Source organism: Coturnix japonica, chromosome 1 (genome assembly GCF_054131305.1).
Source record: "Coturnix japonica strain WE chromosome 1, WE-NBRP24, whole genome shotgun sequence".
Taxonomy (NCBI): Eukaryota; Metazoa; Chordata; class Aves; order Galliformes; family Phasianidae; genus Coturnix; species Coturnix japonica.
The window spans coordinates 9,723,329-9,745,385 of record NC_140663.1 but is presented as its reverse complement, the minus strand read 5'-3'; the positions used below and the strand labels follow the sequence as shown (position 1 = coordinate 9,745,385).

At 37.6% G+C, this 22,057-nt stretch overlaps 1 protein-coding gene across 5 annotated transcripts in view; it reads left to right on the top strand.

Moving 5' to 3' along the window:
• Positions 1-22,057, top strand: part of CD36 (CD36 molecule (CD36 blood group)) — a 39,274-nt gene that overhangs the window by 4,918 nt on the left and 12,299 nt on the right. For 3 of the 5 annotated variants that reach the window (XM_032442274.2, XM_015877598.3, XM_085554667.1), the window contains 3 exons: positions 8,873-9,107; positions 18,022-18,182; positions 19,959-20,103. In XM_032442274.2, the coding sequence (XP_032298165.2) occupies positions 8,988-9,107; positions 18,022-18,182; positions 19,959-20,103 (426 nt within the window). In that variant the 5' untranslated portion in view covers positions 8,873-8,987. Of the gene's footprint in view, positions 1-3,487; positions 3,574-5,857; positions 5,961-8,872; positions 9,108-18,021; positions 18,183-19,958; positions 20,104-22,057 lie in introns of those variants that run through there. The other 2 variants (XM_085554709.1, XM_015877517.2) reach the window with 2 other exon arrangements.

Below are 22,057 nucleotides of genomic sequence, written 5' to 3'. Positions count from 1 at the left end.
TCTTGAAGTTAGTTTATCATTTGGCTTTAATGCCTCACGTTTATGGTGGAACTGAAGTCTTGGGGAAGATCTACACATTGCTTAGACCAAGGATGTCTCTGCAGGCCTGGAACATGTCAACTAAAAGAATAAGGTTTCAGTTATTTACCAGGACTCCATTATGAGGGAAGTCACCAAAATGTTAACCTTAAAATTGATTCCTAATTTATTGGAAAACTCACTTGTATGTACTATACAAAAAAAATTCTGGTATAGCAGGTAGGCAAAAGCTAATATAACAAGTACCTAGTCATTAATCAGATCCACTTCCACTGTCTGGTTGGGATGACTCATGATGACTGTTTCTCAACCAGGTATTGCACCAGTGAAGGCGTTTAAAATTACTCTATTATTCCGTGACTTCTAAGCCAAGGAGCAGAGTTTTGCAAGAGGTGGAATATATCCAAGTGAGGACAAGATTTGTTAAATTTCACTTGACTTTCAAAAGATATCTGTTTCAAAATTTTTCTCCCTTACCATAAAAGCCTCTTCTCTGTGCCTTCCTTAACCCAGACCTTTAGCTAACAGACTTTTTCTAGGGCTGTGCTCCTTCAGACTCACACAGAAACTTGAGTTATTATATTACATGTTCTGTATTGTGTTCATTTCTACATCCTGAATAATTTGCATAAACACGTGGCAGTGGAAAAGTCAAAGCTTGCTGTACCCCTACCTCTGTTATGCTTTCATACCTGCTAAAATGAATTGAAAACAGTTTATGCATGCAATTTTGAGAAATGAGAAAGGCAGTAGTTTGTGCATGCTATAGTGAATAAAGAAGAATGCAGAATCAGTACTTCTGTGTAGAAAAGAATTGAAACAGCTAATGGGTCTTCTATTGCCTATTTTGCCCTTAAATAACCTACTTACAGTTTAATAGAGAAACATCACTGGCAGGAACCAAATGTATCACACTCTTTCCACTGTATTGCTGCCAAGTTGGCTTGAGTCAGTAGCATTTTAAGATGCTTTCCATATCATCAGAACTCACTGAGAATCACAAGGGACAGCACCTTAGGTCATAAAACTTCACAGAGCTGAGAAAACTGCTTTTGAGAGTCATTAGTGGGTAATGAAAGAGCAGCACAGCAGTTTGAAATGAGTCTTCCGGGCTCTTGTGGTGGGATCAGGTACGGTGTGCTTGGGAGGATCTTTTTCCAGGTTGAAGCAGGCTGAAGACTGCTTGATTAGAGTGGCTGTAGTATGCCTTATGGGATGCAATGGAAAGCCCTGAAGGCCAACACATGTGCAGTAAAAGTCTATAATGCAAGGTGGGCAAAAAATGCTACAACACTTCTGCAGTCTTTGGCCAAACTGTACTTTGATGTCAGGTGGCAAATATTTAGAACATTTTCCATTAAATTTTCACTTCGCTTTGCAACCTGTTTGCACTCACCAGAACTTCTTATAACTGTCATGATACTATTGATATAATACACTGATAAGAGGATTAATATTAAATATCTAAAATTTAGTCATTTTGGTGCAAGTCATTTAGGAGGGGACAGGAAATCAATGCCTCTTCCTTAGTTCATATAGCTAATTTTCACATTGTTATTGTTATTTGAAGCAATATTTGTAGATAATGTTATGTAAGAAAAGAATTGCTATGAAAGTTTAGGTCCTTAGAGAGGAGATGTTAAAAGCAGAACTGAGGCAACTGAAGTATCTCATTATTTCTCTCTTTTAAAGTACAGTTACTATGCCATGTAACCCTCTTCTTCTCCATGGATTCTGGAAAATAAGATAGTACGAAATACCAGTCACAGTGAGAGTAGCTGAGACAAAGACAGTAATTATATAATTTAGGAAAATAAAATTATGGGGGTATTTAGGGGTTTTGTTTGTTTGTTTGTTTTAATTTATTGGTATTCAGGCCAGTATCTTCATATAGGTGAGGTTCACTCTAGGGGATCCTTGTAAACAATCAGAGCCAAGCAAATTGTTGAAGCTGGTCCAAGTGGAAAGCTTGAGCACTACTTTTTTATTATATGATTAGGTGATACACAGCAAGTTTTTATTGCCAGAGGAAATCACATTATCTTTCATGAATGCAAAAACTTTACTCCATATAAACAAAACAAAACAAAACAAAAAACATCTCCTAGTATCTCCCATGTACACAGAAGGGTAAAATTCTTATCTAGCTGGTGGCATGTTGCACATTTTCACCTGCAGATTATTCATTTTCCTCATTGTTCTCCTTAGTGAAACACAGTTCACATAACAGAAGATGAGTGTGCTGAATGAGAAAAAGGTTATTTGAGAATAGAAGACATTTTTGGTCTGCTGAATGCTCTGAATTTGTCATGACTAAGTATGTTACATCTCTTCTTGTGGGACTTAATAAATTTGGGTAAGACCTAGAGGACCACTGGGTGATGACAGCAAGAGTTTGAACTCCCCAAAACAAACTGTTGTTTTTTCTTGCCACATAGAGAGCGGTAAGCATAATCTCTCACACCTTTACTTCAAAATAGAATGTGTATCAAAAATATTTTTGAAAGATGAGCTTTAAATGCTGACAGTATTAACTTCATCTTCTGCCCTAGGGATTGGCACTTTGTTTAAAAAATGAAAGGTTTTCTTTCTTTCTCTCTCTCTTTCTTTCTTTCTTTCTTTCTTTCTTTCTTTCTTTCTTTCTTTCTTTCTTTCTTTCTTTCTTTCTTTCTTTCTTTCTTTCTTTCTTTCTTTCTTTCTTTCTTTCTTTCTTTCTTTCTTTCTTTCTTTCTTTCTTTCTTTCTTTTTCTATTTTTTTTTCTTTTTCTCCTTTTTTTTTTTTTTTTTTTTTTTTTTTTTTTCAGAGAGTGCAAAAGTAATAATAAGAGTTTCTTGGAGTTTTCTAATGTTTTGAATGTTAAGATCAGACAGATGAAGAAAACCCAGCAAGTGATCTTTCTGTGAGTGTGGAAGAATGCCATACAAAGTCATTTCTCAGAGAATTTCCACAGGAACTTGGGAACATTTATGTGGACATACCTCAGAATTCAAATTATGTGAACCATAACAGTATGCCATCCCCTCTGGTAGATAGGATCTTAACTTAAAACCAAACAGAGCACTCCCCCCTCCTGCCCACCCTAAAACAACAACAACAACAAAACCCAAACAGAGTAAGTTGTTGAGTATTTATTTATCTGACAGCATTCAGAAAAACTGTATCTCTCCTCATTTGTTCTATCTATGTTTGGAAAGCATGCCAAAGAAAGTGACCTCCAGTAGTCCCTACTACAAGTTGCCTAAAAAAACCCCAGGAATTAGCTAATCTCATTAGAATTTTCTTATCAGTGGTATATTTACATCAAGAAATCAGGGTAGAGTTCATATTGGGTGCTTCCTGTGGTTTTCTGTCTTCATCAAGCACATGAGTGTCATTTCTTTACAGTCTCTTTGTGGAAGCACGCTGTAAGTTCTGACAAAGTATGTGTTTTTTTGCTTTCTCTGTCACTGCAATAGTTGTTTTGTCTCTTGCTTTCTTCTCTATAATCTCTGAACTGATCTGAAGCCAGAAACAGGAATACCTTCTGATTTTATGTAAGTACTTCAGATTTTTCTTTTTTAGAAATTCTTCTATGAAACAGAAAAATAACAGACATTTGAAAGTGAACAACTCTCTTTGTTTCAAATCCCTTCAGCTGGTTTCTGTTGCTGAATCTGACAAACCTTGTTTCACCACCAAGCACAGCTTGCCAACAGAGATTTTCCTTCAATGGCTTTTTGTCCAGATGGAGGGCAGTCAAAAGTGGTGTCTCCAGGAGGCTGTCTTGGGGCTGGTACTCTTTAACATCCTTATTGGTGACATACATGATAGGATTGAGTGCCCTCTCAGCAAGTTTGCTGAAAACACCAGGATGAGTAGTGCAGTTGATACAACAAAAGGAAGGAATGCCATCCAAAAGAATCAGATTAAGCTCTAAAAGTAGGCCTGTGAGCAACAAGTGTGGTTCAACAAGGCCAAGCGCAAGATACTGCGCTTAGTTTGGGGCAATCCCAGGTATGTGTACAGACTTGGATAAGAACAACACGAGAGTGGCCCTGCAAAAAGGGACTTGAGGGTCCTGTTGGATGAAAACGTGGACATGAGCACTTGCAGACCATAAGTCCAGTTCTAACCTGGGCTGCAGGACAGTGGCCAGCAGGAAGAGGGAATTGATTGTTTACATCTGCTCTGCCCTTGTGAGGCCCCATCTGGTGTATTGCATCCAGGCTTTGCGTGCCCAGCCCAAGAAAGATGCATATCTTTTGGAGTAGGTCCAGAGGAGGCTATGGAGGGTATAAGAGGGCTGGAACACTTCTCCTGTTAAGAAAAGCTGAGGGAGTTAGGCTTGTTCAGTCTGGAGAAGAGAAGGATCCTGGAACAAACCAAAACAAAATAAAATGAAACAAACTCAATACCACAGAAAAAAGCACCAGACATTCTCTTGTGAATGATACATACTGGTCCCCATGTATTGCAAAGGAAGACAACGGGCATGGTAGAGGATATATCCACAGGCAGATATGAGTAATAGGAATTGCTTCCTTCTAGAAAAGATGAATAAGTAGAGAATAAGGCAGCACAGCTTGGAAAGAAAAGGGGGGAAAGAATTAGAAAAAGTGAACAATAGTTTTACTGCACTTTTCAAGGATGTGAAACTGGAATTAGTCAAGGTCACCAACATTTCCTGTCAGTGAGTCTACTACAAAAAAGACTGACCTTCATGTTACTTTCCAAGAACTAGGGTCACTGTCACTATTGATTTTCCCACCAGGAGGAAAAAATTGGATTTGTTAATCCATCTTGGACTGATTTAGCAGAAGTGGATTAAAGGAAGGGAGCTTCTTCTACACCAGTTCAACTTTCGAATAGGGCTATATCAGAAACAAAACAATAAAAAGGAAGTAAAAACATGTAACAAGTACTGAATATGCGTATCACAAACTGTGCAGTGCTATATCCTGAAAGTCTGGACCTAAAAAGCTATTTTTAGTAGTATTTACTCTCTTGCAATCAAGAAAACCACTTATAAATCACTTCCTCTTGATGCTGCCAGAACCTTTTTTAAGACAATCCATTTATTTAATTCACAGAGGGTGAAGAGGTATATAAAAATATATATATTTCTGCAAAAGTTTGCCCAACTGATAATTTTTAGTATACTCTTCTAGGGTAACACTTTGGGTGATGAAATAGCAATGTAAATCTAACTGATTTTCAGATACATTAATAGAAAATAGCTTCTGATAATAAGCTTTCTGAACTTGCAGTTCAAGAGGAAGAGCATTAGCACTTCATGAGGAAATGTTGTAATCCAACTTGTAAAAAGAGCAAGTTTAAAAAATCTTCTGCCTGACTTTTGTTTTACTTGAAAATATACAGTCATGATGATTAAACTGCAGAGGGTTTCCTATTATATTTTGACATAATAACTTCAATAGTAAAGTTATTATTAAATAAAACAAGGCATGATATATAGCAAAGGGCATTTGTAAATATTCAGCATCTTTGAGAAGCTGCTAAGCAAGTTAGTCATAACTTGCTAATATGAGCCCTTTCAAAGCAAATGGATATTAGGGTAGAAGTGACCAGGAACCAAATAAGTAAATTACCCTTTTGTCTCCTTGACCTTTGACTCACTTGGATCAAAATTTGGCAAAGATTGCAGCTGCTAAGTATATTACCATGGGATGTAGGTAGTGGCATTTAGTCAGACTGCAAAAATAGACAGTCCCCTCCCCAAGCACCAATACAGCTTAATTTTTTCTTCTGGCAGAAAGATAAACAGGGAACTGACATCTCTTGGAATATATAAGCGCCCCCTCGAAGCTCAGAGGGTTTGCGCTTGGTGGGGAGCTCAGCTGCTTGTCCTCTTGTAACTTGATGCAAGTCATGTGCTAAGTGCCCGTACATTCAGCTGAAAAGTCAGTAGCCCTTATTCAAGGTGAGTCATATGATACATTTAAAATCAGAGAGTTTTCCTCAGAAATACTTTTAAATTCACTTGGAGGAAAAATCTTGAAAGTTTTTATTTGTAATGTAAAATAAAAGGATAGGATTATGCAACACTGCAAGGAGAAATAGAAGTGTACATGTATTAGTGAATCTCTTTATGATGTTAACAATGAAACTGTAAGCTCAGTGTTCCTCGCTTTCCCAATTCCATTCCGTCATTTGATATTTAATATTATTAGAGTTACAGCTCCTGAAATTAGGTTGATATTTACAAAATGCATGTTTTAAAAGTGATATTTGTAACATATGCTATTGCAATATTGTAAATACTTTAATTATTGCTATTTACAATAAAAAATTCAAAACCATAACTCAAAATTACGTCAGATTTTAAAGGAAAATGAAAAGCAGAAATAATTTCTTCCCAGAAAATGTGTCTGTTAAATATTTCAGGATTTTTAGAATCACCTTCTAATCTCAAACAGAATAAGTGGAATTAATTATGTTTTAAAATAACTTTTGTGGTCTAAAATCCTCACCAGTATTTTCAAAATCTCTTCTTGTTTTCATTATGAATGCTTCCCTGTTTACTTTCTGTTAGCTGGGGCAACACATCAAATTCAATGGCAGAATTAAAGAAGTCAGTGCACACAAAAAAACGTTTGAAAATGACTATTGGATCTGGAGAAATTATTAAGAAAATGAAGACAATTCTTCAATTTTTTAAGGGCTTTCTTTGGATTGATATGTGCAAACAAAAGTGAAGTTGGGAAGAAACATTCTTGTTGGATATTACTACTTTAATCTTTACATTATATTCAGTTATGATAGAAATATGTTATTTACTTCTGTGCAAATAAGTTGTGAGTGCTCTTCACTGCAGTTGTGTAATGGGTAATTGGAATTGCATAAATTGAGCTATGTCTAGACAATTGTAACATTGTGTTTGGTGGGAGAAGGGTGAATAAATTTGGAAGAGGCAGAAATTATAAGCAGTCAGTAGCTTATATTTATTAATGGTGATGATGAGGGATATCTATTCTACCTAATGTAAAAAATCCACTGGAACAGCAGATGGTAATATATTTCAGTGGAATATGTATTTCTGTTGAATCTGAAAAGCCTCATTATATAAGCTAAACAAATAAATAAATAAATAAATTCAGACAGTATCCAAAAGTCCTTTTGAAATGATTTTCATTTTTTTAAATTTTAAAATATATATTTACAAACTTTCTAATTGGAAATAGAAAACCACAACAAAACAAGCAAACAAACAAACAAACAACAACATCAAACCAGCCAGAATATATAAAAAAACAGATGAAAGGGGTAGTCTGGGCTCAGGTGTGGACAGACATGATGTTATTGTTGTGACAACATGTAGGACACAAGAGGACACAGCATTAGCCTGCTGACCATGTACATGGTGTCAGTACATGATATGTGTGTCCTTCATCTTTCCCCCATTAAAAAGGGCATCGTAACCGTGTATGGGATTTACAAAAATAAAACATGGCTCATCCTACAACTGCTCTACTATTTAGAAATTCAGGAAGTTTTTAACCCTTTAATTGTGAGTAAACTGGGAATTCAGGTTGAGTTGTTCTTTCATTACGTCCTTCTGTTTTTCTTTGCTCTCATTGGCCATGAGTGTGTAATTAACTTTACAACTAATACCTGATTTAAAAGTGATGTAGAGATGATCCCAACAAATTGACAAACAAATGGATGTAAAAACAAGAAGGACTCTGTCAATAACATATAAAATAGAAAAGAGCTGATTTACTGTTATTTGGAGGTCAAAGGCAAATAAGAAACTTAAATTCTGTGGGTGTGACTAATTCCTGAGAAAGTGTAAATTATGCAGCTGTTTTCATAAGCATTAATAAGTGTGACAAAATATCACTAGGAGCTTATATGTTACCACTTCTCAGCACTGGTATCATTGTGATTTTGTTTCTGACATCTTCAGATAGGGGCCAGATTTCAAGATAGTTATCTTGTACTGCCAGCAAAGGTTGTTTTCCAATAAAATACAGTCTTTCTGTAAAGCAAGTGAGATGGTGAAATCAGTTCATGGGGTTGGTGTCTGAAAGTAAGAATACAACTCCTACAGTCATGCTTTGGCCTTGAAGTAGCTGAGACTTTGGGAGATTTTCATAGAGTGGTGAGGCACTATAACAGGATGCGTTATGGATGTACCATCCCTGGAGATGCTCAAGGGTGGGTTTGATGGGGCTCTGGGAAGCCTAATCTTGTGCTTGATCTAGCAGTCGGCAACCCTGCCCACATTGGGGGCTGGAACTGGATTATCTTTAGGTCCCTTCCAATCCAAGCCATTTGATGATTCTATTAAATAAAATTCCCTTCAGTAGTAGACTGGACTGACAGAGGTATGAGAAGACAGAATTTTTGTGGATACCTCTCATTAGAGACTGCCATTGCCACTAAGATGTGTTGCAGACCCACCCTGGGTAGCTTACACGAGTGGTGTAAGTGATTTTGCCTGAAGTGATAGCCATGGGCATCGCAAGCTGTGATCAAGACTGAGGGCTATAACCTCCTACCCTGGCACAGGGAGATTTCTGAGAAAGTGTTTTCCTAAGTAAGAATGTCAGCTGAGTACTGTTATGAGAGTTTTCCCTAATAGTGCAGAGCCAAAAAACAAAGAGAGAGAAAAAAAAAGCAAGCAAAACAATGCAATGGCCTTTATGCAAATGAGGAAAAAACAGGTTGTTGTATGTGTCCAGTGACTAGCATGCCAAATGTGTATCAAACTTAGTTATCCACTATCTGACTGTTTTTGACATGTTATCTTCCAACCTGCTTCAACTCACGTACTTTGTATTTTTGACCTTTGGAATGTAATTTTTGTTCACTCTCTCTGTATATTATCAGCTTCTCTCACGAAGATCAGCGAGCCTGTTGGGACCAAGAAGTGTGAAAAAAAGCTTGGAGGACTGCAGCAAGGATATTTTTACATTTCCTGTCTGCACCCTGTCAAAGGAGAGGAATGACTTGTAACAGAAGCTGTGGGCTCCTCACTGGGGCTGTCATTGGTGCTGTGCTGGCCATCTTTGGAGGAGTTCTGATACCAGTTGGAGATCACCTCATAAGCAAAGCGATAAAAAAGGTAAAAAATATTCCTTTTTTTTTTTTTTTTTTAATTTTTTTTTTTAAGTCTAATTCCTGAATAGTCATTATTTCTGAATTTTGTATTCTGTTTCTGCTTTATTCTTCTTCCTTCCTTCCCCCTCCCCCTCCCCCCCCCCATTTTCTTTTAACTTTTTAAAAAACCTTATGTAATGTACGCAATCCAAACTTTCCTGGGAATAGCTGCTGCAGCACTTCCTTTAATATTTTAATTACATTACCATGTTTGCTTGTTTTATCATGACTTACTTGAGAAGTTAAAATATTTTGGGGGGATAAATTTTAATTAATGTAATTTAGAAGTCAATTTTATTTTACAATTACAATTGTAACTGTTTTCTTCTTTTACCTCTACAATCATCCAACTGTTTTTCTGCATTTTTTTCATAACTGGCGGTGCTCACTTCATGTGTTTATGTGTGCACTTCATGCAACTATGCACTCCTTACTTCGCATTACCTACACAGATTTCTAATGCAGAATCTAGTCTTACTCCTGAGTTCATTCAGATCATGTTCTGTGACTGCATAATTAAAACATGCTTTGCTCCACAAGACTACGAAACCTCATCACATACCTTTCTTTGATTCAAGGAGCGTGAAGAATAATTGAAGGAGAGTGTTGTAGACCTCATGCAGAAACTTTCCCTTCTCTCACTCCCTCTCAATCTCTTTTCACTTGATTTCCTTTATAATCTAGTTTTGACTTTAGTTAAAAATGAGAAGTTAATTTGTTAAATCTTCTTTGAAAATGAGTACATAACTGTGGGTCCAAGCCATGCTGAAAAGAAATGACAATGGAAGCTATGGAAACCATTGAATTGGTCAATCAGACTATCCAACAGTTAGAAATCAGGCTTTCACTAATGGTTAGTTTTCCTAATTATAAGCTGTGAAGCTGAAGATGCTGGAAACTTTGGAGAAAGCTATTTAAAAACCCTTCTGGTAGACTGTACATAATCTATTCATTAACAATATAAGTCAAACAAAGAAGTGGATACATGCACAGTCAGGAAATGTTTCAGAAGAAAAGAAAGTATTCCGTATTCAATTCAATTCTTAGGATCCATTGTATTCTTTCACAATCTTTTCAGATTCATAGAAAAGTAAAAAAAATAAATAAAAAAAAAACATTAAAAAACAACATTAAATGAGGAATGTCTCTACATAAAGTCTCACCCACCTTCTAGTATTTTACAAAAAAATATAGACACATTGTCTATAGTTGCAAATAATTTCAATTGATTGAAATATTAAGGAATTTGAAAATTTTCTTGTAAACATGCTATTTTTAAATGTTTGTCTCCTTACACCAACAGCTTACATTCAGTTAATCCAGAATGTTTTCTTGTGTCATTCAGCTTTTTCAAAGCAAATTACACACACTGCAAATATGATGCGTTCATCTGTCTACTTGCAATAATGAACCAGACATACAGCATACTTTGCAAATATCTACATGTTAAATTATATGTACAAAGCCTTAGTAGCAAGTTTTAGACAGAGTAATTTTTCTTCTCCCTCTTTATAATTTTCTGCATTGTGATCATGTTTCAGATGTTTCTATCTATTTCAAGGCAACTTGTTAGAAGTATATAAAAATGAAAATGAGTGCCACTATTCATCTGAATAATACAAGAGTGAATTTGTAGAGACTTTGTTTATTTAAGTAATAGGGTATGATCTTTTTTTCTAACCACATGTCAAACTGGATTATTTCTTTGTTCATCATGTTTATCATAGAATGGTTCCTAGTTCTGATTTAATTGTGTAAATGAAATCACTAACAATAATAACGAATATTTTTTATCCATTGCTATAACACAATAAGTATTAAAATATACTAAAAATGTTTTTTCTAAGCCTTTTTGCTTTTTAAAGAGAATTTCATAGAAACAGTCTGATTTCACTGGCAGTTTCATTGGAATTTGTCAAGAAAGACTGTAGAGTAGAAACGAATGTACAAACAAGAAACAAAAAAAAAAGAGTGATTTTTTCTGAGATACAATCTGTTATTATGCGTATTTCCATCTCATCTGATGTGAGGCATGAGCTTGACACCACCACCAGTAGCATAAAGGAGAGGTTAACCAAACAAGGTCAAAGTTAAACTATTTCAACTTCCATACTATACAGAGATTTCAGAACCAAAGGACAAAAATTATTTTCCCAAGCTGCATCTGTCCAGAGGACAAAGTTACCATTCCATGAAGACCTTAGAGGTTTAGAAAATTGGTCTTGCCACAGTAAGAAGTGAAGAATGAACTTTTGAACTTTTCAGAGCTCTTTACAAAAAGTATTTTGTTTGAGGCTATCAAAATATATATTTTACATGACATTTTACATTTCTGTTGCTCACTGTTGTATAATGGTATCATAAAATAGTAGATACTGCTGAAAGGAGGTATATTATACTTTTTGCCTTTCTCCCCCTAAATCCAATATTATTAACTTAGACAAAATTGAGTTTATTTTTTCCAGCTAAGTCTAACCATTCAAAGCCATTGTTAGGTGATTTATTTTCCATTATTTTTCCAAGATCTTTTGCTTCTTGCCTGAGTGCAAACTCAAGAGATTAAGAGAAGCTACATGATATTACTTACTATATTAAATTCCAGGTGAGTTGATAATACAGAATATTTTGCCAAAATACATCTGTGCTCTACTGTTTCAGTAGAGTCCTCAGGTTAGTGCTCAGGTTAGGCTCTGCTATTTCTGAAAGAGAGCTATCAGTTTTAGCTACTACTGTGATTAGGCATCTGTCTCTTTACATATCTGTTATATATGATTGGCCAGATCATCGCCTCACAGGTACCAGAACGCTTCTTCTTCTTATTTTTTTTTTTTTTTTTTTTCTGTGAAAGACATATGCAACTTTTCTAAACTAATGAAGCTAAAGCAACATCTGGCTCCAATAACATAAGTGATCATATCACATGTATTTCAGCAGTGGTAAAATTGATCGGCATCCTTAATTTTTTATTACCAAGAACTGAAAAAGGACTTCAAGTTCTTTTTCAGATTTATTTATTTATTTATTTATTTTAATTCAACAAAGTCTGAATAGGAGGTCTAATGCATGGAAGAACTACCATGACATAAAAAGTAATAAATGTCTATTCCTACTTTCAGCTACAAAATAGAAAATTATTTGTTTCCATGGAATTTAGCTACTTCAAATTCACAGGACCATGCTGTTTTCCCCAGCTTGCATCTGCAGCCCAACATATGCAACACACAGGGATAAACTAGTAGCGATTTTCTTGCAGCCTAAGGTACACACTTTGTGTTCCCCCAGAATCATGCCAGTTTTTGGCTTGTGTGCAGTTTTCTTTGTCAGAAATCATAATTACTGAATTTTGTATAAAACATTAAAATGTAGCAGGCTTCTATTGCTTCAGTCTTCACTTTATGTATTGTTCACCCATTACTGGTGGAAAGATGTCAGAAATAAAAGGGGTTAAAGATCCTCCTGATTTCACTCAGGCTTGCACAGTTAGATCACAAGCTGAACTAATCTATACAGCATTTGCATACTGTATAGTTACTTTTGCAAATGATAGTTAAATATTGCATAAGGTACTAGAGATAGATACTAGGAGCTGAAGTATTTATCTCTGCCCACGGCAGGCAGGGTGGAACTCAATGATCTTTAAGGGTCCCTTCCAGCCCAAACAATTCTATGATTATACAATTAAGGATCTGAGATTTGTTTCATACTAACAGTTGTGAATTGTATGTTTCCCTACCTTTCATAAAATCACAGTGGACAAAAAGCAATGTAAAATTATTAGGTGAATATATGAGACCATCTACAGAGAAGGGTAGTATTTATGGGTGGCCTTGCAAGTAATCAGACAGCCAAAGCCCAAACACTTGCTGGTGTGGGGACATCGGTGCTATTAAATGAGAACTTGAATAAGGACAGACTTACGGATTTTTTTCCACTTTAACCTGTGATTTTCACTCTTAAAATATGTAGCAGCAAAACGTACACACCTTCTTTTTCAAAAGTGTTACAATAATGGCCAAATGCCAATAAAAAGAACAGTCTTACTCCCTTCCTCCTCCCTCTTTTGTTCTTGTGCTTCCCATGTTTAAATCCTGGTTCTCATTTAATCCTCACCCCTTCCCACACAGCTGAGCCAAGCAGCTCACTGGCAGAAAAGTAACCAAACAAAATAAAGAAAGGAAATAGTCTTCATCCAGTCCAGAAAGTAGATATAGTTCCTGGAAGAATGACTGAGAAGAGGAAAGGGAACTGGGGGTGCTGGTTGATGCTTGTCTGAACATGAGCTGACAGTGTGCCCAGGTGGCCAAGAAGGCCAACAGCATCCTGGCCTGTCTAAGAAATAGTGTGGCCAGCAGGAGCAGAGAGGTGATCATCCCTCTGTACTGAGCCCTGGTGAGGCCACATCTTGAGTACTGTGTTCAGTTTTGGGCTCCTCTCTACAAGAAAGACATGGAGGCCCTGGAACATGTCCAGAGAAGAGCAACGAAACTTGTGAGGTGTCTGGAGCACAAGTCTTAAGAGGAGCAGCTGAGGGAGCTGGGATTGTTTATCCTGGAGAAGTGGAGGCTCAGGGGAGACCTCATTGTACTTTACAACTTCCTGAAGGGAGATTGTGATGAGGAGGAGCTTGGCCTCTTCTCCCAGGCAACAAACAGGACCCAAGGAAATGGCTGCAAGTTGTCCCAGAAGAGGTTTAGACTAGACATAAGAAGGAACTTTTTCTCTCAGAGAGTGGTCAGGCACTGGAATGGCTGCACAGGGAGGTGGTGGAGTTGCTGTCCCTGGCAGTGTTCAAGAGGTGTCTGGATGAGGAACATGAGGTATGGTTCAGTAGTCTGCTGTAGCTACAGTAATGGGAGGATGGTTGGACTAGCTGATCTTGTAGGTCCTTTCTAACCTGTGATTCTATGATTCTATGAATGAGAACTGGCCCAAAAGAATGGGAGGGTGGATGGGTCAGGTACAGGAGTTGGTGGTAGCTGGCTTTTTCCTTTAACTACAAAGATGTCAGATAGGGTTGGCTGTCCTCTTAAAGCTGCCCCCATGGTGGTAGTAGTGCCATTATGTGGATGGGCTGCAAATCCATAAGGGAGAACACTTCATCTTGGCTCCCCAGCTACTTCACTCCCTGGGACCTCTTTATACAATATTCAAGGTTATTTTTACCCCATTATCATTTTTCAAGTATATTATATAGACACAGTTATTCCTGCATGAAAAGTAAGGGAGAGTCACTCCACCTTTCTAGGTGGACAGCAAATTAGTTCTTGATTGGTAAGAAAGTGCATAGTACAATACAATTCAGGGCATTAAAATGATTGTAATGTAGCCTGTGATCTCAGCTGATCTAAGGTTACATGTTCTTTAAATTCTTTGAATTCAGTGCAAGGTTGTGAGATATGATCACTGCAGAATAAAAGTATTTCAGAGTGCTCCAAGTGTCTAAAGCTGGGGTAAGATAGGATGCTACTTCTGTGCCTCAAGGATGGAAGGAGAGGTCCAGCATCTCTGAGCAAGATCTGCAGTGATGGGGGAGTCAGTGTGTCCTTCTGTGCAGCTATAATACCTAGCAATGGATTGTAAGAGATAGGAGGGGTGGGTGGAGGGAAACCTTAAATGTTTTAAGAAGCCAGTAACATTGCTTTCAAATTTTATCCCAAGGTTGCAACTCCTCTATTCATTTTGTGCCTATTACATGCTATAACATGCCTTCTCTTAGCTGCCAGAGATTCTTAATTTGATTCTATGATTAAGCATTTCCCTGTCCCAGTTGCACAGAAGCAGGAGGTGAAATTCTTGCCTGTACTCCCATCCAAATACCTTGCTGAGTACAATACACAAGCAGAGCAGTACAATACACTGAGTAGGCTGAGCTGCACATGAATAGACTAGACTACACTAAAGTAGAATAATTAAGTTTGGATAAGATCTTAAAGATTATCAAGTCCAATCATCTACCTAGCACTACAAGCTCACTGCAAAACCATGTCCACACACTTTTTAAATGTCTTAAGGGATGGTGACTCCACAGTCTTCCTCTGGAGTCCATCCTAATGCCTGACAACTCTTCTTGTGAATAAATTATTTCTGATATCCAATTTAAACCTCCTCTACTGTGACTTAAGGCCATTTCCTTGTTTTCTATCATTTGTCACCTGCGAAGGGAGAATTAACACACTGCTCAGTGCAACTTCCTGTCAAGGAGATGTAGAGAGCAATGATGTCTTCTCAGCCTCTCTTTTTCTAAACTAAACAGTCTCAGTTCCCTCAGCTGCTCCTCATATGCCTTGCTTTTCTAGTCTCATCAACAGCTTCATTGTTCTTCTCTGCACATATTCAAACAACTCAATATCCTTCTTCTAATGAGGGGCCCTAAACTCAACCTGGTAGATGAGGTGTGATCTGACCAGAGCCGAGTACAGAGGGACAGTCCGTTCCCCAGTTCTGATGGACACAATACTGATGCAAGCCAGGACATCATTGGCTTTCTTGGCCACCTGGGCACAATGCTGATTCACGTTCAGCTGGCTATTGACCAGGACTCCCACATCCTTTTCTGCTGGGCAGTTTTCCAGCCACTCTTCCCCAGGCCTATACCACTGCGTGGGATTGTCATGAGCCAAGTATTCCACCCACAACTTACCTTTGTTGAATGGCATACAATTGAATGCAGTCCATCAACCAAGCCTACCCAGATCCCTCTTGCAGAGACTTCCTGCCCCCAGGCAGATCAACACTCCCACCCAAATTGGTATCATCTGCAAATTTACTGATGGTGTACTCAACCCTCTCATTAAGGTCACTGATAAAAGTATTAAACAGGACCAACCCCAGTACTGAGCCATGGAGAACAGCACTTGTGAGCAGCTACTGGTGAGATTTAACGCCATTCACAATGAACCTTTGGGCCTGGCTATCCAGGCAATTCTTTGCCTAGAGAGCAGTACATCCATCCAAGCCATGAGTAGTCAGTTTCTCCAGAAGGCTGTGGAAAACTGTATAAAATGTCTTGCTAAACTCCAAGTAAACAACATTCACAGCCTTTCCTTTATCCACTAAATAGGACAACTTATCACAGGAGATCAGGTTAGTCAAGCAAGATCTGCCTTTCATAAACCCATGCTGACTGGGTGTGTTCACCCTAGTGTTGTGTATTTATTGTGTGGCAGCACGCAAGATGATCTTCACCATGACCTTCCCTGGCACCAAGGTCAGGCTGACAGGCCTGTAATTCCCAGAATCCTTCTTCCTGCCCTTCTTTTAGATGGATATCATATTTGACAGCCTCCAGCCTTCAGTCTTTATATTGACCTGTTTCTCCCAAATCCTTAAAATAATTATTCATGATACTGGAAAAGCTCATTTCCAAACCATGCAAAATCTCTCTTCACCAAGGGAATGGTTTTCCCCTCTCAGGATCACAGCTGGAACAGTCCTTAGCTTCCTGGGGTTTGCAAAACAAGGTTGAAGGGAATTGTAGCTGTCAAGTCTGAGTGCAAGCCCTCAGGCTGATAGCACATTTGCTGTGGAAATGTTTCCTTTCCCTAGCACAGGAATGCACATGAATTATACCAGAAATTTGGACAAGCTCAATGCTTTATACTACCAGCTAGGCATTTGCAGCTCCACTATAGAAACAGCCTTTCCTCAGGCAAAACATGGTCTGTGTCAGGAGTTCTCCAAGATGTCACATTGATTTGTGAAACAGCAGTTCTTAATTAGTACTCTTCCCTTTTGTATGGTATTTGCTAAACAAACTCTAGAATCAGAAAATGAAGATAGAAAGAAAATCTAGAAAATTTAAATCGTAATTTAAATTGTCTTTTCTTGCTTCATAACTTTCTGGAAGATTCCAATTTTTTTTTTTTTTTTTTTTCTTTTCTGTAGCCTTGTGAACTCTAAAAATTAACAATATTGCACAACTCAGCTAGAAAGCACACTATAGGTTGGAGATAGGCTGATTAGATTTTTCTTCCTATTGCAAAGCCATTTCTTTTTACCTCCAATGGATTTACAAAAATCCATTATTCTGGGTTTTTTTGAAAATTGCATAGAAAGAAGTCTAATGTAGAACAGATAGTGCAGATATACCCGTCAGTATGGGAAACATACCTTCAAACTCTTATTTTCACTTTTCAGTACTCAATATGCATTTATCATAGTAGGACTGAGTGCTACACACAAAAAGCTGATGGTCTTTCCAGAACTATTCCCGATGTCCTGCCTTTTCCTTATATTTCTATTCTGTTCTCATCTTCCGAACCTAGGAAACCTCCCTAATGAAACAGAGAGGTTTCATAGAATGTGTCAGTCTCAGTCACAAGAATTTGCCGACAAAATAAATAAATAAATAAATAAATAAATAAATAAATAAAATTGCCCTACATGAGCATTATTCACTTTCCCTGCCTGTAAAATGACTTAGTGCATATGTCAGTGCTGTTATCAGAGATAGTGCTTATCTTCTCCCATGGGATATTGGCAAATATATAAAAAGTAGTTTATGGACTTTGAAAACAGTTGGATAAGATTCAGATGTTCAAAGACTTTCTTCTTACAGATCATCAGTGGACTTGGAGAGTGGAAACTACGGTGAAGCGCACCCGCAGCAGTAGGAAAGCTTTCTACAGGCTACAGTAGTAATTGTATCAGCTTTGTGCTCACCGATTTTAGAGGGACTTAGCTTTGTCAGTCTGCCTTCACATGTTGCCCAAACGTGTGTGTGCTATATGCCTTTCCTTGATGATACAGCAGCTTTTTTTCTGTTTTCTTGGGAACCTTCTATAGTTACTTGGAAAGTAAACACTGCTTGTCAGTCTTCTGTTTGTTTGTTTGTTTGTTTTGTTTTTTTTGCTAATCTTAACTGTTTTTTTCCCTTTTAGGAAGCAGTCATTTCAAATGGTACCATAGCATATGATAATTGGCTTGTGCCTGGAAGCTCTGTTTACAGGCAGTTTTGGATCTTTAATGTGGAAAATCCATCAGAGGTTTTGACGTTGGGAGCACGTCCAAAACTTGAACAAAGAGGACCTTATACATACAGGTAAGCAGAGTCCCCAGATCAATGATATACATATCATATCAGAAGTTCTGTTAGAGAAAATTCTGCTGAGTTAAAAATGGTTCTGGAAAGCCCAGAATCCTATTTTAGTCAGAACTGTAAAAGATGCCTGAACATTTGCAGCTTTGCAAAGCAATCACAAGCACTCTCTGTACTGTGTTTCACATCTGGAAAAAGAATACTAAGTAGGTATCCAGGTATGAAGCTATTTGTGTTTGTGAAAAATGACTGCCAAGTGGGGAGGTGTTTACCATAAAAACACATAGGCATGATGCATTTGTAGCTTTTCAGTGTTTGCCCACCTCTTAGAGAAATATGCCTTGAAAATGAGAGACTGTCTTATCAGCAATAAGTATGTTATCAAACACTTATTTTAATAAAGTGTCTTGTTTTATTGAACTTCTATGATTTATTTTTAATGTATACATTTTTCATTCGCAAATTTCTCTCTAAAAAACTTTATTTATTTATTTATCACACTAGCTAAGAGCAGAATGCAACACTCCACCCTCTTTCAGGAAAGATTTTAATTATAGTTTTGCTTGATTTTAAGTCTGAAGTTTACATAGGACCAGATGATGCTTCCTAAATCATTATACTCAGTTAGTGCCCACCTGTTACTAGCACTCTTACTGTAATATTCTTTGGGGGTGTATAAAATATTTGCCTAATGGTTTTGGACTGCAGCATCTACAGGTGAGGTGCTTAAGTGCCTAATAGATTTAATTTCTCATTGGAATATCTTGGCGCATACGTTACCTGGGAATACATTACCTGGTTCATACAGATGACACAGGAAATGTTCACATAGGGGTTAGGAACTAAACAGTTAAAAAATACTGCTGCTGAAGAGTTCTCAGAAAACAGACATTTTGTGGGTGTTCGTATCCTCTCAGGAGTAGGTCTTTACCTAATGTGTAGATAAAGCTATTTAAGAAATGATGTTCATTACTATTCTCACTGCTGCACTCATGCTCACCTATGAAGTGAAAGATACATCCCATGATCAGAGAAATCAGTCTACTTGAATGTCTGGAACACTGTGTCCCTTTCTCAGTCTCCCTTAGAATTTTTAATTTCTAATTGCAAAGTAGAACGACTGATCTTGATATGGTAGTTATCCCCAGGATTCTCTTTGGAAGTGGAAAACTTTAAGTCTTTTGTTTCCAGATATATGTGACATTAGAAACAAACCTCCTAACTTCTAGATAGCTACTTTACACAGTAGGCCTTTAATTAAAGTAGCATGCACTCAAACCATTCCTGAGAAACAATCCAGCTGCTTGGGAGGTGTAGTCCACCTGCACTGGTTGCATCTGTACAGTAAGTAAGTGTGCTCTGAAATTTCTGGTCCCTCCACATCCAAGCTGTAAGATCTGATGGATCATGAATGCATTCCAGAATGAAGCCAGTATGAACTTCATGGTCCCACGGTGTAGGCTAACCTATACAAATCATGCTGGATGCCACCCTCACAGAGGGGTCAGCAAGAAGATGGAGCCATAAAGAGTTGAGACAGAGCCAGGATTATTTTGTTCGTATTTTAGTGTCAAGCAAAAATGCATTAGGCATTAAGGAAATGTTTACAAGAGAAATACATATTTATAAATATTCAAATGAAAGTTTAGAATCTTTTTAGTGGTTGTAAAATGGTGAACATTCATTTTCAAAACTTTTCAAAAAAAATTCAGTCAGGTCTGATTATATGTTGATGCAAAAATCATGTTTTAAAATATTCTTTTTACTTTGTATTTCAAGGGTGCGATATTTACCCAAAGAAAATATCACAGAAAACTCTAATGGCACAATATCTTACATGTTGCCTAACGCTGCTCGTTTTGAACCTGATATGTCTGTTGGGACAGAAAATGACACCATCACGTGCCTCAACCTCGCTGTTGTTGTAAGTCAAGAAATGAATCCATAATATCCACATTTAAATGTAGAGATACTGGAGGAAAAAGAAGAGAATTTAGCATTAATAATGCACATTCCAAAGATATTTTGCCTTTACATTAAGATTTCCTTATATGCCCAGGGTAATTTCAACTATAAAAGAATACTGACTTGTTCTTGCCAATGAAAGGAAAGTCACCAGCTTGGAGAGAATACAACAAAAAACATCCTTCTATGCAAGTTTTGTGTGGTAAAGAGTTATTATCAGCCCTGACTGTGTCACCGGATTGTCTCCTTATGACACTGTGGTACCTGCATGATAGTTTTCAGCACAGCTGCGAGAGAGAGTGGGTGCTAGTGTTAGAATGAAGAGTTGATTGGTATAAACAAGTAATAATGGCCAATTGTCTATGTCCTAATCTGAACTAGCATCTTCCTTTCATAGAGCTGTTTTTGTTTTGGTGAATCAAAGTCCTTCATGCCATGGCATTCACAAACACTGCTAATTTCCCACATTTTGAACCATGTAGCTCTATGAATCTAAACATAGGCTCCTGTCTGTAAGTAGCCATGTCAGGGCAGATTACTCAAGCTCCATTTTTGTGTTCAGAACAAAACTGAGATAAGTCTAAATTTCCACAGAGGCCCTGCCTAGCTCCAATGACAGTTTAGTAGAGACCTTGTGGTGAAAATACTGACTAAAAAATCAAGGGAGGTGTTTTTCATGCTTAACTATGAGAAGAATTGAATCCACATCTCTATCTCATAATCTTTCTATATCCATTCTTGCTGCTTGCTCTGAGTTTGAATTTAGAGAATGAAAGATTTGTGGGTTAAGGGAGATTTAAAAAAAATAAAAGCAAAAGAGACTGGCTGTGACTCTTCCATTGCCATCTGTGTAGCACTGAATATAGAAAGATCCTATAGAGCTTAGGCTGAGCTTGCTCAAAGAGAGATCATTTTTTTTACACAGATTCATCCTGGGGAAAACTTCAGGACCTTATAGTGGCCTTCCATTGCCAGAAGGGGGCCTACAGGAAAGCTGGGGAGGAACTTTTCATAAGAATGTGTAATGACAGGACAAGCAGAAATGGTTTTAAACTGGAAGAGGATAGATTTAGACTTGATATTAGGAAGAAATTATTTAGTGTGAGGATGGTGAGACACTGGAACAGGTTGCCCGGTGAGGCTGTGGATGCCCCCACCCTGGAAGTGTTCAAGGCTAGGATGGATGGGGCTGTGAGCAACCTGGTCTAGAGGGAGGTCTCCCTGCCTATAGCAGGGGGTTGGAACTGCATGGTCTTAAATGTCCCTTTCAACCCAAACCATTCTATGATTCTATGATTTACTTGTCAAAATTGTCACCATTTCCTGATTCACCACAGGAACCAACCTAGATTGTTTCTACTTGTTTTCCACAAGCTTTCTGATGGATTTAGGAATTTGTATATGCTTCTGGGAAAAAATGGTTGCAATTACTGCTGGTAAAATACCACATCATTCTTCATTGGAATAAGTTCATCTGTTATGTAGGGTTAAAACTTTCCAGAAAGGATGTGTTACTTTCAGAAATGTATTCTTTCAGGGCAGAAATGCATACTTTCTGAGTAAAAAATAATGGTACTTCAGCAGTTGATTGTGTTTATGCAGGTTGCGGTCATACTGTTGATAGCATAATTTCATCACCATCTTAAGTTTAAACCACAGCCAACAAAAAGCCAGTGTATGTGACGTGTGGACACAATGGGTAGCAAATCCAGAAGTGGTACAGTCTATGTAATATGCACTGGCACTTGAAGTTCAAAGAGTTTAAGGATAATCTTGTGAAACTTGTGTGCCTCTGGTGGCGCAGTGGTTAAGAACGCTGCTTTGCAACACCAGAGGCCCGGGTTCGAATACCCCCTGTGGCGCAGGTGGTAGAAGTGCCGCTCCGCTACACAGGAGGCTCGAATCCCAGGGGT